Genomic DNA, 19,970 nt, shown 5'->3' on the forward strand with positions numbered 1-19,970 from the left:
TATTTCGAGTCACTGTGACCTTGACCTTTGACCCAGTGACCTGAAAATCTATAGGGTTCGAGTCCTCATTTATATAAAGACACTGAGCAAGTTTGAAAAGAATCGGATGAAAACTGTAGACTTTATTGGATAAACAAGTTTTTACTATTTCGAGTCACTGTGACCTTGACCTTTGACCTGAAAATCAATAGGGTTCGAGTCCTCATTAATATAAAGACACTGAGCAAGTTTGAAAAGAATCGGATGAAAACTGTGGACTTTATCGGATAAACAAGTTTTTACTATTTCGAGTCACTGTGACCTTGACCTTTGACCCAGTGACCTGAAAATCAATAGGGTTTGAGTCCTTATTAATATAAAGACACTGAGCAAGTTTGAAAAGAATCGGATGAAAACTGTGGACTTTATCGGTTAAACAAGAGAAAGTCTAACGCACGCACACACAGAAACCAAGCCATCCCATAAGCTCTTCTGGCCTATGGCCAGTAGAGCTAATAAAAATGGTAGAAAAAGATGCTCATAAAAGTTTACTAGAAAGTTAGGTCTGCAGGGAGATGAGCATTCAGCCACTACGACATCATCAACTATGGTCTGCACCGTCATACAGCAGTCGTTAACTGCAACAATTAAAGACACATTTGTAAACTGTAAATCCATTATGTACATGTATGAACAAGGTAGACAATTGACAGAAGCAATGACAATTCTTATAAATACTGATTTCAAAAAAATTGAATTTAAGGTTCATGTTACTATTCCCTATGTTGGGTAGGGTTGTCAGAAGCACAGAACTGTTCTTCAATCCAGCTCACTGATTTACAATCACAGTTGTCTTTTACCTGTTGGGAGCCTGGTTATACTTCCAGTTGCCATGGTAACCACGCATGCTGCATCCTGAGACCTCCACTGGGTGTTCACCACAACCCTTGACCCATCCAGACTCCAGCCGTTGTCTGGCAGCCCCACTGAGTAAATCCCTGGGAACTCGTTGTCTGAGTGAGAACAACAACAAACGAACTACTGGATGAACAATGTCCCATTGAAGACATTCGTAATTTTACTAGGGCTCTGATAGTCGATATTCAGCTTTTCAATATATGGCCAATATTATTCAAACTTTTGTTTGACTCTCATACTTTGCTTCAAAATAAAAAGAAAAGAAAATGTATCTAGAAAAGGACCATAATTCTTGTAATGTTGAAAATCTCAGAACCACAATATGTAGGTGCATGCTAATTAATATATTTATAAAGTGTTATCCTCTACACTCTACACTTTGTGAGTAACTCACAATACAAAAATGTGAGGCAAATGGTAAAAAGGACGGAAGTTTAATGGCGAATCTGTTTGTCCCTCCTCATAAAGTAGGGGCACAGAGGGGAATAAATCTGCAAAATTACTGGTGACCTAGTCAGAGTAACTGACTACACAAAATGACAATGATCTTAATTGTGACGTTCCATATGAATATATGTAGTCAAACAGAGATACGAGGGCGTCGCCAAAAATGTTAAAAGTTGCATGACATAGACAAATGGTGATTATTATAACTCTGTTCGATAACTGGCTGATGATCTAGCTTACTTGATGACCTCTTCACTATGTCCACAACTGTGCTGTTCTGTTTTGATTCCCAGTCAAACTGAAAGCAAAACAATAATGCATGTACACAAAGTGTAAACATTGATCAGACTTTGTTATATGAAAATAGGTGTCTTTCACATCGACACTTTATGGTGATAACATATGTCAAGTTTTAATTGCAAACTCTGGAAGAAATTTACTCCATAAAATTAGAACATTTTATGCCTCTGCCATAAGAATTGCTAAGTAGAAGGGCTTCAAGATAAAAAATGCCTGACATATTTCAAGTTTCTATTTAATCTCTTGAAAAGTGTTTAAGTCATTTGCTCTGCAAACTTAACGCAAACAGACAGACAAACCAACCAACCGATCGACCACATAACTCAAAGATACGCTTGTTAAACAATAGAGTTGTACATTCAAAAGCTCTGCTGCCAAACAGTAGAGGTCTCTTCCTGACATAAATTATAGATTTTGGTAAAGATTGAATGGATATTGTTAGTCAGAAAAAGGCAACAGCTAAAAATAGGAATTTCATAAAATTGTGATAAAGTAATTTTTAGAGCCACATTGACTGATTGTAAATTATTGGCCTATATGTTTTGCATGCAAATCTAGTTGGGAGATGATAATATAACAAGAGCTGTCAGAGGACAGCGCACTCGACTATTCAAGTGCTTGACAGTATAGCGTAAGCCATCATGGAGAAATTGTTCATATTTAATAAGGTCAAGGTAATATAGTCATATTCTAAGTGGAAGAGGACCATAATTGAAACATATTGATCGCTTATGTTTTTAAGAAGTTGTACTTGATAGAGATTCTGAGTTCAGGTATATTTTCCACAATCTCTTGAACATTTGTAAAGACAAGGGACAAAATTGTCACAAAACCAGGTTTTCATTGTGAAAAAAAAAATGTGATAAAGGGAGAAAACTCAAACTGAACTTTTGAAATGAACAAACAAAATTAACCCCCTTTGTAAGTTTGTTTAAAAAAAAACAACTATTTTTAGTCGTGGCGACCTTGACATTGGAGATATTGATGTGATTCTTTCGTGCGACACACCGTCCCATGATGGTGAACAAATGTGCCAAATGATTTTAAAATCTCACAATGAATGACATAGTTATGGCCAGGACAAGCTCATTTATGGCCATTTTTGACCTTTGAACTCAAAGTGTGACCTTGACCTTGGAGATATCGACGTAATTATTTCGCGCGATACACCGTCCAATGATGGTGAACAAATGTGCCAAATGATTTTAAAATCTGACAATGAACGACATAGTTATGGCTCGGACAAGCTTGTTCCGCCCGCCCGCCAGCCCAACAGCCAGCCAGCCAGCCAGCCCGCTCGCATTCGCCAATCTAATAACCAGTTTTTTCCTTCGGAAAACCTGGTTAACAAAAGAAAGTAAAGAAGTAATGAGCATTTTTTGAAACCTAAATGCAGATTTCGAACCTAATCGCGGACCCTAAGTTCAACGTCTAGGTCACAGGGGTCAAAATTTTTGTGCGTATGGAAAGGCCTTGTCCATATACACATGCATACCAAATATAATGGTTACATCTCAAGGGACATAGAAGTTATGAGCATTTTTCTAAACCTAAACGCAAAGTGTGACGGAAAGACGGACAGACGGACGGACGGACAGTCCGATCACTATATGCCCTCCTACCGGGGGCATAAAAATAAACTGTAATAAGATTTTATTTCAAGTTTGATAGCAATAGCTTTGGTGGGATGGTTGGACAATCCTTCACTTCAAAAATAAAGTAAAACAATATTTGTGGATTTTTTACCATGTTTCAAAGATAAACAAGGGACAAAATTGTCACAAAACCAGGTTTTCATTGTTAAAAAAAAATCTGATAAAGGGAGAAAACTCAAACTGAACTTTTGAAATGACCAAAAAAAATTAACCCCCTTTGTAAGTTTTTTTTTTTTTTTTAATCTATTTTTAGTCGTGGCGACCTTGACATTGGAGATATTGACGTGATTCTTTCGTGGGACACACCGTCCCATGATGGTGAACAAATGTGCCAAATGATTTTAAAATCTCACAATGAATGACATAGTTATGGCCAGGACAAGCTCATTTATGGCCATTTTTGACCTTTGAACTCAAAGTGTGACCTTGACCTTGGAGATATCGACGTAATTATTTCGCGCGAAACACCATCCAATGATGGTGAACAAATGTGCCAAATGATTTTAAAATCTGACGATGAACGACATAGTTATGGCTCGGACAAGCTCATTTATGGCCATTTTTGACCTTTGAACTCAAAGTGTGACCTTGACCTTGGAGATATCGACGTAATTATTTTGCGCGACACACCGTCCAATGATGGTGAACAAATGTGCCAAGTGATTTTAACATCTGACAATGAACGACATAGTTATGGCCCGGACAAGCTTATTCCGCCAGCCCGCCAGCCCGCCAGCCAGCCAGCCAGCCCGCCCGCCCGCATTCGCCAATCTAATAACCAGTTTTTTCCTTCGGAAAACCTGGTTAAAAAACATCTTCTGGGTGAGGGGGGTGGAAAGGGGGTATAATGTGGGGGGGGTGGTCATTTATTAGATGATCTTTCAAAAGTAAAAAAATAGAAAAACAATTATTATTATTTTATTTTTTTGGGGGGAGGGGGCTTCTGGGGGGGGCGTGGGGGATGGTTTGGGTGGAGTCCATTGTGGTATGTCAGATAAAAGTTGTTATGTCAAAGTATGAATCAAATCTGATCATAAATAAAGAAGTTATGGCAATTTAACTAAAATTTATTCTCTTGACCTTGAGAGTCAAGGTCATGCAAAGGGCAAGGTCAAATTCAACTTGCCAGGTACAGTACCCTCATGATAGTAAGAAAGTTTTTGAAGTTTGAAAGCAATAGCCTTGATACTTAAGAAGTAAAGTGGATCGAAACACAAAATTTAACAAAATATTCAAAGTTACTACGACAAAAAAGGGCCATAATTCCGTAACAATGCCAACCAGAGTTATGCAACTTGCCCTGTACAGTTCCCTTACAATATTTAGTAAGTGTTGCAAGTATGAAAGCAATAGCTTTGATACTTTAGGAACAAAGTGAACCTCAACACAAAACTTAACCAAATTATCAATTTTCGAAGTATAAAAAGGAAACATAATTATTAACAAATGCTTGATACAGTTGCTTGCTCTTGTTTATAGATTGTGGTCATGTTGGTAAAGAAGTATGCAAAATATAAAAGCAATATGACAAGGTACATAGAAAATATTTGAGGTGGTACGCAAACTTTCACAGATTTATCAATAATATGCATATTCTAAGTGAAAAAAGGGCCATAATTCCTACAAAATGCTTGATACAGTTGTCTGCTCTTGTTTAAAGGTTGGGGTCATGTTGGTAAGGAAGCATGCAAAATAAAAAATCAATATGTCAAGGGACATAGGAAATATTTGGGATGGAATGCAAACTTTAACATTCCAACGCTCACGGGAACGCCGACGCCGGGGTGAGTAGGATAGCTCCGCTATATATATTTCATATATAATAGTCGAGCTAGAAACTGTTGGAATGAAGAAAATTGAAACAAAAGTTACCAATATTTGCAAACCAACTAAGAACCCAATCTGGATGGGTGCACAATAAACAGCTATGAACTGAACAAAAATGTCTACCTTCATTAAGGCTGCACATTGCATATGGGGACCAAAGACTTCGTTCTGCAGGTACACAAAGCAGTCTCCAGTGGGGGACAAGACGGCATCCCGGGAAGATTTTCCAGGGTCAGTGAGAACAGCTGCAATAAAAAAAATTACACACGTCAATTTTCTGGGTTGAACAAATGGTTGGTGTATTTCTAAGGTCTTAAGAACACTCTCAAATTTGGGCTCAAACCTGGGACCTCACGGTCGCATATGTGGACACCACATCCACTGATACATTAATGTATTGCTGATCCTCACATTTGTATTGAATCTGAGCAAACATTCGGATGAAAAAAATGAGGTGCTGCAACAGATTGAGAGGAAAAAATGGTGATGCTGAAAATGATACAGAGAAAGAAAGTCTGATGATGCAAATGATTTAGAGGAAAAATATGGAACGATGCAAATGATTTTGAGAAAGAAAATCAGGCAAGCAAATGATTCAGGAGGAAAATATGGGGCCATACAAATGATTCAGAGAAAGAAAATATAGAGTGATGTGAATGTTTAATGGGAAACAATGTGTGGTTCTCCAACAGACTCAGAGGACAAATGTGTGGAGCCGCATGCAAGAAACTAGTGACCTGAAAATCAATAGGGGTCATCTGCAAGTCATGATCAATGTACCTATGAAGTTTCATGATCCTAGGCGTAAGCTTTCTTGAGTTATCATCCGGAAACCATTTTACACAACTGTGTCAAGTCACATACTGTGTCAAGTCACCGTGACCTTGACCTTAGACCTAGTGACCTGAAAGTCAATAGGGGTCATCAGCGAGTCTGGATCAATGTACATATGAAGTTTCATGATCCTAGGCGTAAGCGTTCTTGAGTGATCATCCGGAAACCATTTTTCTAAGTTGAGTCACCGTGACCTTGACCTTTGACCTAGTGACCTGAAAATCAATAGGGGTTATCTGCGAGTCATGATCAATGTACCTATGAAGTTTCATGATCCTAGGCATAAGCGTTCTTAAGTTATCATCCAGAAACCATTTTACAATTTTGGGTCACCGTGACCTTGACCTTTGACCTAGTGACCTGAAAATCAATAAGGGTCATCTGCGAGTCATGATCAATGTACCTATGAAGTTTCATGATCCTAGGCATAAGCGTTCTTGAGTTATCATCCGGAAACCATTTTACTATTTCGGATCACCGTGACCTTGACCTTTGACCTAGTGACCTGAAAATCAATAGGGGTCATCTGTAAGTCATGATCAATGTACCTATGAAGTTTCAGGATCCTAGGCATAAGCGTTCTTGAGATATCATCCAAAAACCATTTTACTATTTAGGGTCACCATGACCTTGACCTTTGGCCTAGTGACCTGAAAATCAATAGGGGTCATCTGCGAGTCATGATCAATGTACTTATGAAGTTTCATGATCCTAGACCTAAGCGTGCTTGAGTTATCATCCGGAAACCATCTTGTGGGCGGACGGACATACAGACATAAGGACGGACCGACATGTGCAAAACAATATACCCCCCCTTCTTTTAAGGGGGGCATAAAAATATGTGGTGATGCAAATAATTAAAAGGGACAAATATGGGTTAATGCAAATGATTCAGAGGATATATATTGGGAGATGCAAATGATTAAGATGAAACTTTCATGGTGCAGCAAATGATTAAGAAGGAAAATGAAGGGAGATGCAAATGATTAAGATGAAACTTTCATGGTGCTGCAAATGATTAAGAAGGAAAATGAAGGGAGATGCAAATGATTAAGATGAAACTTTCATGGTGCTGCAAATGATTAAGAAGGAAAATGAAGGGAGATGCAAATGATTAAGATGAAACTTTCATGGTGCTGCAAATGATTAAGAAGGAAAATGAAGGGAGATGCAAAGGATTAAGATGAAACTTTCATGGTGCTGCAAATGATTACGAAGAAAGATGAAGGGAGATGAAAATGATTCTAAGGAATAATATGGGTAGCTGAAAATGATTCGGAGTGATTGTGTGGGGTTATAAAATGATTCAGATGAAAAATATCATATGGGGTGATGCAAATCATTCAGAGAAAAAATATAGGGGGATGCTTATGATTCTTAGGAAACAACAAGCACAAACAAAACTCACCACATTCGCCAGTCTTGAAATTCAAGTAATAAATAGCCGACCTGAAAAACAGAAATGCAAGCAATTATAGCCGCACTGCGCAAAAATGGATCTTATTCCATATACAGCCTGCATACCGGTACAAGCACAGCACAGAAAGTGGTCTCTTATCCAGCGTACATTTAAAACTTCCCTTCCATAAGTGGAGCAATTTGTTAATACCTCTTAGTGACTGACTGTGAAGTGCAAATCATTAGCACTATGCTATCGCAGTTGAAACTAACTAACTAAGTTTTACCTGGTCCCTGTGTTTCTAGATTTTAACCTTAAGTTAAATTTATTAAAACTGGTAAAAGATTGGAGACAAATTTTTCTTTCGTGGCATTTAAAGGCTTAATTCCAAAGAAATAGCAAATACTTTCTGCTGATTTTGGACATTGAAATATTCACCGAGGATGGTCAAAGTTATGTGTGTTAGAAAACACACAATGGTTTTCATTTAAACTTTCTAAACTAATGGATCCAGGTATATAAGACTTGAAAAAGACTTAGAGAGCTGTCTAAACAACACATTCATTCACAAAACAATGCATAATTTACTTACTTCCTGTTTCCACAGTAAATGAGCCCCAGTCTATAAGGCTCATGATCGTACCCTGTGAAAATCACGCCGTCATTGTCTGGCGCCCAGCTTGCCTTGAAATGCAGAGATTCATTGAGCCTTATGGTGCTAGAATGGGTCTATGCCATATGCGGCAAGACCGTGTTTGCCTATGAGACCACAAAATATTCATTACTTTACAGATGAGAGGGTATCTACTGACCAAACAGTGCGAATGCGCAGGCTGATCTGAAGCTACTCTTGTCTCATATGGCACAGGACCCATTTTCCCATGAAAAAGTTATTACTTGCCATTGAAAAAGAATTTTTAAGAGGCTGTAATTGTGGGCAAAAAAAACACTGTGACTTATTTCCCAACAATAGAATCTGCTGATTATTTGTCTACTATCAACAAATATAAAAACTATTTAAAAAATTTAAAAAATAGGGTCACCAGACTTGTTTTGATTTGATTTTACATTTGCATTTAGACTGCTAAATTTCTACAAATTTCAAAACTAACTAAAATCACTGATAAAAGTTCTAAATGGCAAAATTGAGGTAATTTGTGAGCTTTTAGTTTATAAGAACTACAGTTCATATTGAATGAAATCCAACACAACAAATACAATGTAAATGGTTTGAGAAGTGTTAAAAAATCTTGTTTTCATACATACTAATAGACATATAAAACAGATAAAAATCATACTATTTCCGCCAAATATTTGAGTTTTCAAAATGTTCTCAATATTATATGGTCTTGTTCATGTAATGGGAATAAACAAAAAGTGCACTACCTAATATTTTACAAAATACAACCAACTCAAATCCACACAGAAGAATTATTTGGAACATTTCAACAATAGTTGATATCCAAGATCCAAAACAAACACAAGTTCTATTAACCTTACTCTTTGTTAGTTTAAAGCATTTTATTTAATCTATATTGCATAAAAAAAACTTGGGCTTATAAAGAAGCTATTGAGTCTGTTTCCTTTAAAGAACCAGTACATGTACTTTCAATCTTTTGAGAGACTTCACTATAACCGCTACATCATTGTGACCTTTGTTTTAAGGTTTTTTTTCTTTCACAAAGCTACTCTTGCAATTCTTAAACACAATTATTTCATTGGGGATTCTGCAAACTGCTTAAAGCCATTCACAGCGTCTACAAATTTGGTAAAAATATACCCAGCAACTACCTGTATAAATCATGTGAAAACAAAATACAATTTAATTAATATCTTATCAATTGCAAATGTGTGCAAAGGCAAAAGTCTAAACAGTATATAACTAGATCAGTTAAACACTTACCAGTCCTGGAGAGACATGTTCAGGTACACCATCCAGTATGCTGACCTCTTCCTTCTGAAGGTCAAGCACACACAGCAGCGGGATGTGCTTCCCTACCAGGCCTTCCCCCCACTGCTCCCGGTACAGGTAACTCTCACCCTGGGAACGCATGGAAACAGTTTATCATCCAATACAGGTAACTAACACACTGGGAATGCACGCAAACAGGTTATCATCGATACACGTAACTCTTACCCTAAGAATACATGGAAACAGGTTATCATCCAATACAGGTAACTCTCACCCTGGGAATGCACGCAAACAGGTTATCATCAGATACAGGTAACTCTCACCCTGGGAACGCATGCAAACAGGTTATCATCAGATACAGGTAACTTACACCCTGGGAATGCACGCAAACAGTTTATCATCCAATACAGGTAACTCTCACCCTGGGAATGCACACAAACAGGTTATCATCAGATACAGGTAACTAGCACCCTGGGAATGCACACAAACAAGTTATCATCCAATACAGGTAACTCTCACCCTGGGAATGCATGCAAACAGGTTATCATCCAATACAGGTAATTCTCACCCTGGCAATGCAAAGAAACAGTTTATCATCCAATACAGGTAACTCTCACCCTGGGAATGCACGCAAACAAGTTATCATCAGATACAGGTAACTTACACCCTGGGAATGCACACAAACAAGTTATCATCCAATACAGGTAACTCTCACCCTGGGAGTGCACGCAAACAGGTTCTCATCAAATACAGGTTAGTAACCTGTATCTGATGATATGTTACCTGTATCTGATGATAACCTGTTTGCATGCATGGAAAAAGGTTATCATTCGATACAGGTAATTCTCACCCTGGGAATGCATGGAAACAGGTTATCATCAGATACAGGTAACTTACACCCTGGGAATGCACGCAAATAGGTTATCATCAGTTACAGGTAACTAGCACCCTGGGAATGCATGGAAACAGGTTATCATCAGATACATGTAACTCTCACCCTGGGAATGCATGGAAATAAGTTATCATCAGATACAGGTAACTTACACCCTGGGAATGCAAGCAAACAATTTATCATCAGATACAGGTAGCTCTCACCCTGGGAATGCATGGAAACAGGTTATCATCAGATACAGGTAACTCTCACCCTGGGAGTGCACGCAAAAAGGTTATCATCAGATACAGGTAACTCTCACACTGGGAGTGCACACAAACAGGTTATCATCAGATAGAGGTAACTCTCACACTGGGAATGCACGCAAACAGGTTATCATCCAATACAGGTAACTTACACCCTGGGAATGCATGCAAACAGGTTATCATCAGATAGAGGTAACTTACACCCTGGGAATGCATGCAAACAGGTTATCATCAGATACAGGTAACTTACACCATGGGAATGCATGCAAACAGGTTACCATCAGATACAGGTAACTTACACCCTTGGAATGCAAGCAAACAAGTTACATCAGATACAGGTAACTTTCACCCTGGAAATGCACACAAACAGGTTATCATCCAACACAGGTCACTCTCACCCTGGAAATGCAGAGAAACAGGTTATCATCAGATACAGGTAACTTACATCCTAGGAATGCACGCAAATAGGTTCTCATCAGATACAGTTAACTCTCACACTGGGAGTGCACGCAAACAGGTTATCATCGATACACGTAACTCTTACCCTAGGAATGCATGGAAACAGGTTATCATCCAATACAGGTAACTCTCACCCTGGGAATGCACGCAAACAGGTTATCATCAGATACAGGTAACTCTCACCCTGGGAATGCATGCAAACAGGTTATCATCAGATACAGGTAAATTACACCCTGGGAATGCACCCAAACAGTTTATCATCTAATACAGGTAACTCTCACCCTGGGAATGCACACAAACAGGTTATCATCAGATACAGGTAACTAACACCCTGGGAATGCACACAAACAAGTTATCATCCAATTCAGGTAACTCTCACCCTGGGAATGCATGCAAACAGGTTATCATCCAATACAAATTCTCACCCTGGCAATGCAAAGAAACAGTTTATCATCCAATACAGGTAACTCTCACCCTGGGAATGCACGCAAACAAGTTATCATCAGATACAGGTAACTTACACCCTGGGAATGCACACAAACAAGTTATCATCCAACACAGGTAACTCTCACCCTGGGAGTGCACGCAAACAGGTTCTCATCAAATACAGGTAAGTTACCTGTATCTGATGATAAGTTACCTGTATCTGATGATAACCTGTATGCATGCATGGAAAAAGGTTATCATTCGATACAGGTAACTCTCACCCTGGGAATGCATGGAAACAGGTTATCATCAGATACAGGTAACTCTCACCGTGGGAATGCATGGAAACAAGTTATCATCAGATACAGGTAACTTACACCCTGGGAATGCAAGCAAACAGGTTATCATCCAATACAGGTAACTCTCACCCTGGGAATGCACGCAAACAGGTTATCATCAGATACAGGTAACTCTCACCCTGGGAATGCATGCAAACAGGTTATCATCAGATACAGGTAAATTACACCCTGGGAATGCACGCAAACAGTTTATCATCCAATACAGGTAACTCTCACCCTGGGAATGCACACAAACAGGTTATCATCAGATACAGGTAACTAACACCCTGGGAATGCACACAAACAAGTTATCATCCAATACAGGTAACTCTCACCCTGGGAATGCATGCAAACAGGTTATCATCCAATACAGGTAATTCTCACCCTGGCAATGCAAAGAAACAGTTTATCATCCAATACAAGTAACTCTCACCCTGGGAATGCACGCAAACAAGTTATCATCAGATACAGGTAACTTACACCCTGGGAATGCACACAAACAAGTTATCATCCAATACAGGTAACTCTCACCCTGGGAGTGCACGCAAACAGGTTCTCATCAAATACAGGGAAGTTACCTGTATCTGATGATAAGTTACCTGTATCTGATGATAACCTGTTTGCATGCATGGAAAAAGGTTATCATTCGATACAGGTAACTCTCACCCCGGGAATGCATGGAAACAGGTTATCATCAGATACAGGTAACTTACACCCTGGGAATGCACGCAAATAGGTTATCATCAGTTACAGGTAACTAACACCCTGGGAATGCATGGAAACAGGTTATCATCAGATACAGGTAACTCTCACCCTGGGAATGCATGGAAACAAGTTATCATCAGATACAGGTAACTTACACCCTGGGAATGCAAGCAAACAAGTTATCATCAGATACAGATAGCTCTCACCCTGGGAATGCATGGAAACAGGTTATCATCAGATACTGGTAACTCTCACCCTGGGAGTGCATGCAAACAGGTTATCATCAGATACAGGTAACTCTCACACTGAGAGTGCACGCAAACAGGTTATCATCAGATAGAGGTAACTCTAACACTGGGAATGCACGCAAACAGGTTATCATCCAATACAGGTAACTTACACCCTGGGAATGCATGCAAACAGATTATCATCAGATACAGGTAACTAACACCCTGGGAATGCATGCAAACAGGTTATCATCAGATACAGGTAACTTACACCATGGGAATGCATGCAAACAGGTTACCATCAGATACAGGTAACTTACACCCTGGGAATGCAAGCAAACAAGTTATCATCAGATACAGGTAACTAACACCCTGGGAATGCATGCAAACAAGTTATCATCAGATACAGGTAACTTTCACCCTGGAAATGCACACAAACATGTTATCATCCAACACAGGTCACTCTCACCCTGGAAATGCATGGAAACAGGTTATCATCAGATACAGATAACTTACATCCTAGGAATGCACGCAAATAGGTTCTCATCAGATACAGTTAACTCTCACACTGGGAGTGCACGCAAACAGGTTATCATCGATACACGTAACTCTTACCCTAGGAATGCATGGAAACAGGTTATCATCCAATACAGGTAACTCTCACCCTGGGAATGCACGCAAACAGGTTATCATCAGATACAGGTAACTCTCACCCTGGGAATGCATGCAAACAGGTTATCATCAGATACAGGTAACTTACACCCTGGGAATGCACGCAAACAGTTTATCATCCAATACAGGTAACTCTCACCCTGGGAATGCACACAAACAGGTTATCATCAGACACAGGTAACTAACACCCTGGGAATGCACACAAACAAGTTATCATCCAATACAGGTAACTCTCACCCTGGGAATGCATGCAAACAGGTTATCATCCAATACAGGTAATTCTCACCCTGGCAATGCAAATAAACAGTAGATCATCCAGTACAGGTAACTCTCACCCTGGGAATGCACGCAAACAAGTTATCGTCAGATACAGGTAACTTACACCCTGGGAATGCACACAAACAAGTTATCATCCAACACAGGTAACTCTCACCCTGGGAGTGCACGCAAACAGGTTCTCATCAAATACAGGTAAGTTACCTGTATCTGATGATAAGTTACCTGTATCTGATGATAACCTGTTTGCATGCATGGAAAAAGGTTATCATTCGATACAGGTAACTCTCACCCTGGGAATGCATGGAAACAGGTTATCATCAGATACAGGTAACTCTCACCCTGGGAATGCATGGAAACAAGTTATCATCAGATACAGGTAACTTACACCCTGGGAATGCAAGCAAACAGGTTATCATCCAATACAGGTAACTCTCACCCTGGGAATGCACACAAACAGGTTATCATCAGATACAGGTAACTAACACCCTGGGAATGCACGCAAACAGGTTATCATCAGATACAGGTAACTCTCACCCTGGGAATGCATGCAAACAGATTATCATCAGATACAGGTAACTTACACCCTGGGAATGCACGCAAACAGTTTATCATCCAATACAGGTAACTCTCACCCTGGGAATGCACACAAACAGGTTATCATCAGATACAGGTAACTAACACCCTGGGAATGCACACAAACAAGTTATCATCCAATACAGGTAACTCTCACCCTGGGAATGCATGCAAACAGGTTATCATCCAATACAGGTAATTCTCACCCTGGCAATGCAAAGAAACAGTTTATCATCCAATACAGGTAACTCTCACCCTGGGAATGCACGCAAACAAGTTATCATCAGATACAGGTAACTTACACCCTGGGAATGCACACAAACAAGTTATCATCCAATACAGGTAACTCTCACCCTGGGAGTGCACGCAAACAGGTTCTCATCAAATACAGGTAAGTTACCTGTATCTGATGATAAGTTACCTGTATCTGATGATAACCTGTTTGCATGCATGGAAAAAGGTTATCATTCGATACAGGTAACTCTCACCCTGGGAATGCATGGAAACAGGTTATCATCAGATACAGGTAACTTACACCCTGGGAATGCACGCAAATAGGTTATCATCAGTTACAGGTAACTAACACCCTGGGAATGCATGGAAACAGGTTATCATCAGATAGAGGTAACTCTCACCCTGGGAATGCATGGAAACAAGTTATCATCAGATACAGGTAACTTACACCCTGGGAATGCAAGCAAACAAGTTATCATCAGATACAGATAGCTCTCACCCTGGGAATGCATGGAAACAGGTTATCATCAGGTAAAGGTAACTCTCACCCTGGGAGTGCACGCAAACAGGTTATCATCAGATACAGGTAACTCTCACACTGGGAGTGCACGCAAACAGGTTATCATCAGATAGAGGTAACTCTCAAACTGGGAATGCACGCAAACAGGTTATCATCCAATACAGGTAACTTACACCCTGGGAATGCATGCATACAGATTATCATCAGATACAGGTAACTAACACCCTGGGAATGCATGCAAACAGGTTATCATCAGATACAGGTAACTTACACCATGGGAATGCATGTAAACAGGTTACCATCAGATACAGGTAACTTACACCCTGGGAATGCAAGCAAACAAGTTATCATCAGATACAGGTAACTTTCACCCTGGAAATGCACACAAACAGGTTATCATCCAACACAGGTCACTCTCACCCTGGAAATGCATGGAAACAGGTTATCATCAGATACAGATAACTTACATCCTAGGAATGCACGCAAATAGGTTCTCATCAGATACAGGTAACTCTCACACTGGGAGTGCACGCAAACAGGTTATCCTCAGATACAGGTAACTCTCACCCTGGGAGTGCACGCAAACAGGTTATCATCAGATACAGGTAACTCTCACCCTGGGAATGCATGCAAACAGGTTTTCATCAGATACAGGTAACTTACACCCTAGAAATGCACGCAAACAGGTTATCATCAGATACAGGAATCTTACACCCTGGGAATGCACGCAAACAGGTTATCATCAGATACAGGTAACTTACACCCTGGGAGTGCACACAAACAGGTTATCATCAGATACAGGTAACTCTCACCCTGGGAGTGCACACAAACAGGTGATCATCAGATACAGGTAACTAACACCCTGGGAGTGTACGCAAACAAGTTATCATCAGATACAGGTAACTTACACCCTGGGAGTGCGCACAAACAGGTTATCATCAGATACAGGTAACTCTCACCCTGGGAGTGCACACAAACAGGTTATCATCAGATACAGGTAACTCTCACCCTGGGAGTGTACGCAAACAGGTTATCATCAGATACAGGTTACTCTCACCCTGGGAGTGCGCACAAACAGGTTATCATCAGATACAGGTAACTTACACCCTGGGAGTGCACACAAACAGGTTCTCATCAGATACAGGTAACTTACACCCTGGGAATGCACACAAACAGGTTATCATCAGATACAGATAACTAACACACTTGGAATGCATGCAAACAGGTTATCATCCAATACAGGTAATTCTCACCCTGGCAATGCATAGAAACAGTTTATCATCCAATACAGGTAACTCTCACCCTGGGAATGCATGCAAACAAGTTATCATCAGATACAGGTAACTTACATCCTGGGAATGCACACAAACAAGTTATCATCCAATACAGGTAACTCTCACCCTGGGAATGCACGCAAACAGGTTATCATCAGATACAGGTAACTCTAACCCTGGGAGTGCACGCAAACAGGTTATCATCAGATACAGGTAACTTACACCCTATGAATGCATGGAAAAAGGTTATAATTCGATACAGGCAACTCTCACCCTGGAAATGCATGGAAACAGGTTATCATCAGATACAGGTAACTCTCACCCTGGGAATGCATGGAAACAGGTTATCATCAGATACAGGTAACTCTCACCCTGGGAGTGCATGGAAACAAGTTATCATCAGATACAGGTAACTCTCACCCTGGGAATGCATGGAAACAGGTTATCATCAGATACAGGTAACTCTCACCCTGGGAGTGCACGCAAACAGGGTATCATCAGATACAGGTAACTCTCACCCTGGGAATGCATGCGAACAGGTTACCATCAGATACAGGTAACTTACAACCTGGGAATGCAAGCAAACAAGTTATCATCAGATACAGGTAACTAACACCCTGGAAATGCACACAAACAGGTTATCATCCAATACAGGTAACTCTCACCCTGGAAATGCACGCAAACAGGTTATCATCAGATACAGGTAACTCTCACCCTGGGAGTGCACGCAAACAGGTTATCATCAGATACAGGTAACTCTTACACTGGGAATGCACGCAAACAGGTTATCATTAGATACGGGTAACTCTCTCCCTGGAAATGCATGGAAACAAGTTATCATCAGATACAGGTAACTCTCACCCTGGGAGTGCACCCAAACAGGTTATCATCAGATACAGGTAACTCACCCTGGGAATGCATGGAAACAGGTTATCATCAAATACAGGTAACTCACCCTAAGAATGCATGGAAACAGGTTATCATCAAATACAGGTAACTCTCACCGTGGGAATGCACGCAAATAGGTTCTCATCAGATACACGTAACTAACACCCTGGGAATGCATGGAAACAGATTATCATCAGATACAGGTAACTCTCACCCTGGGAATGCATGGAAACAGGTTATCATCAGATACAAGTAACTTACACCCTAGGAATAGATTGAAAAAGGTTATCATCAGATACAGGTAACTCTCACCCTGGGAATGCACACAAACAGGTTATCATCCAATACAGGTAACTTACACCCTGGGAATGCACGCAAACAAGTTATCATCCAATACAGGTAACTCTCACCATGGGAATACTTGCAAACAGGTTATAATCAGATACAGGTAACTCTCTCCCTAGGAATGCACGCAAACAGGTTATCATCAGATACAGGTAACTCTCACCGTGGGAGTGCATGCAAACAGGTTATCATCAGATACAGGTAACTTAAGCCCTGGGAATGCATGCAAACAGGTAACCATCAGATACAGGTAACTTACACCCTGGGAATGCATGCAAACAGGTTACCATCAGATACAGGTAACTCTCACCCTGGGAATGCACGCAAACAGGTTATCATCAGATACAGGTAACTCTCACCGTGGGAGTGCATGCAAACAGGTTATCATCAGATACAGGTAACTTAAGCCCTGGGAATGCATGCAAACAGGTTACCATCAGATACAGGTAACTTACACCCTGGGAATGCATGCAAACAGGTTATCATCAGATACAGGTAACTTACACCCTGGGAATGCATGCAAACAGGTTACCATCAGATACAGGTAACTTACACCCTGGGAATGCAAGCAAACAAGTTATCATCAGATACAGGTAACTCTCACCCTGGGAGTGCACACAAACAGGTTATCATCAGATACAGGTAACTTACACCCTGGGAATGCATGGAAACAGGTTATCATCAGATACAGGTAACTCTCACCCTGGGAATGTATGGAAACAAGTTATCATCAGATACAGGTAACTTACACCCTGGGAATGCATGCAAACAGGTTATCATCCAATACAGGTAACTTACACCCTGGGAATGCATGCAAACAGGTTACCATCAGATACAGGTAACTTACACCCTGGGAATGCAAGCAAACAAGTTATCATCAGATACAGGTAACTCTCCCCCTGGGAGTGCACGCAAACAGGTTATCATCAGATACAGGTAACTTACACCCTGGGAATGCATGGTAACAGGTTATCATCAGATACAGGTAACTCTCACCCTGGGAATGCATGGAAACAAGTTATCATCAGATACAGGTAACTTACACCCTGGGAATGCATGCAAACAGTTTATCATCCAATACAGGTAACTAACACCCTGGGAGTGCACGCAAACAGGTTATCATCAGATACAGGTAACTTACACCCTGGGAATGCATGCAAACAGGTTACCATCAGATACAGGTAACTTACACCCTGGGAATGCAAGCAAACAGGTTATCATCAGATACAGGTAACTCTCCCCCTGGGAGTGCACGCAAACAGGTTATCATCAGATACAGGTAACTTACACCCTGGGAATGCATGGAAACAGGTTATCATCAGATACAGGTAACTCTCACCCTGGGAGTGCACGCAAACAGGTTATCATCAGATACAGGTAACTTACACCCTGTGAATGCATGGAAACAGGTTATCATCCAATACAAGTAACTCTCACCCTGGGAATGCACACAAACAAGTTATCATCAGATACAGGTAACTTACACCCTGGGAATGTATGCAAACAAGTTATCATCCAATACAGGTAACTTACACCCTGGGAATGCACGCAAACAAGTTATCATCAGATACAGGTAACTCTCACCCTGGGAGTGCACGCAAACAGGTTATCATCAGATACAGGTAACTTACACCCTGGGAATGCATGGAAACAGGTTATCATCCAATACAAGTAACTCTCACCCTGGGAATGCACACAAACAAGTTATCATCAGATACAGGTAACTTACACCCTGGGAATGTATGCAAACAAGTTATCATCCAATACAGGTAACTTACACCCTGGGAATGCACGCAAACAAGTTATCATCAGATACAGGTAACTCTCACCCTGGGAATGCATGCAAACAGGTTCTCATCAGATACAGGTAACTTACACCCTAGGAATGGATTGAAACAGGTTATCATCAGATACAGGTAATTTACACCCTGGGAATGCACACAAACAAGTTATCATCCAATACAGGTAACTCTCACCCTGGGAATGCACGCAAACAAGTTATCATCCAATACAGGTAACTCTCACACTGGGAGTGCACGCAAACAGGTTATCATCAGATAGAGGTAACTCTCAAACTGGGAATGCACGCAAACAGGTTATCATCCAATACAGGTAACTTACACCCTGGGAATGCATGCATACAGATTATCATCAGATACAGGTAACTAACACCCTGGGAATGCATGCAAACAGGTTATCATCAGATACAGGTAACTTACACCATGGGAATGCATGTAAACAGGTTACCATCAGATACAGGTAACTTACACCCTGGGAATGCAAGCAAACAAGTTATCATCAGATACAGGTAACTTTCACCCTGGAAATGCACACAAACAGGTTATCATCCAACACAGGTCACTCTCACCCTGGAAATGCATGGAAACAGGTTATCATCAGATACAGATAACTTACATCCTAGGAATGCACGCAAATAGGTTCTCATCAGATACAGGTAACTCTCACACTGGGAGTGCACGCAAACAGGTTATCCTCAGATACAGGTAACTCTCACCCTGGGAGTGCACGCAAACAGGTTATCATCAGATACAGGTAACTCTCACCCTGGGAATGCATGCAAACAGGTTCTCATCAGATACAGGTAACTTACACCCTAGAAAT

The 19,970-nt window shown here is 40.5% G+C and overlaps 1 protein-coding gene across 1 annotated transcript in view; it reads right to left on the reverse strand.

Annotated features, from left to right (window-relative positions):
- LOC127880940 (acylamino-acid-releasing enzyme-like) overlaps positions 1-19,970 on the reverse strand; it is a 40,012-nt gene that overhangs the window by 13,794 nt on the left and 6,248 nt on the right. Inside the window, exons 6-12 of the mRNA XM_052428458.1 lie at positions 9,263-9,400; positions 7,952-8,043; positions 7,369-7,409; positions 5,250-5,371; positions 1,585-1,642; positions 840-992; positions 532-617 (exon numbers count right to left, since the gene is read on the reverse strand). Of these exons, the coding sequence (XP_052284418.1) occupies positions 532-617; positions 840-992; positions 1,585-1,642; positions 5,250-5,371; positions 7,369-7,409; positions 7,952-8,043; positions 9,263-9,400 (690 nt within the window). The remainder of the gene's footprint in view (positions 1-531; positions 618-839; positions 993-1,584; positions 1,643-5,249; positions 5,372-7,368; positions 7,410-7,951; positions 8,044-9,262; positions 9,401-19,970) is intronic.

This window comes from Dreissena polymorpha, chromosome 5 (assembly GCF_020536995.1).
Source record: "Dreissena polymorpha isolate Duluth1 chromosome 5, UMN_Dpol_1.0, whole genome shotgun sequence".
Classification (NCBI taxonomy): Eukaryota; Metazoa; Mollusca; class Bivalvia; order Myida; family Dreissenidae; genus Dreissena; species Dreissena polymorpha.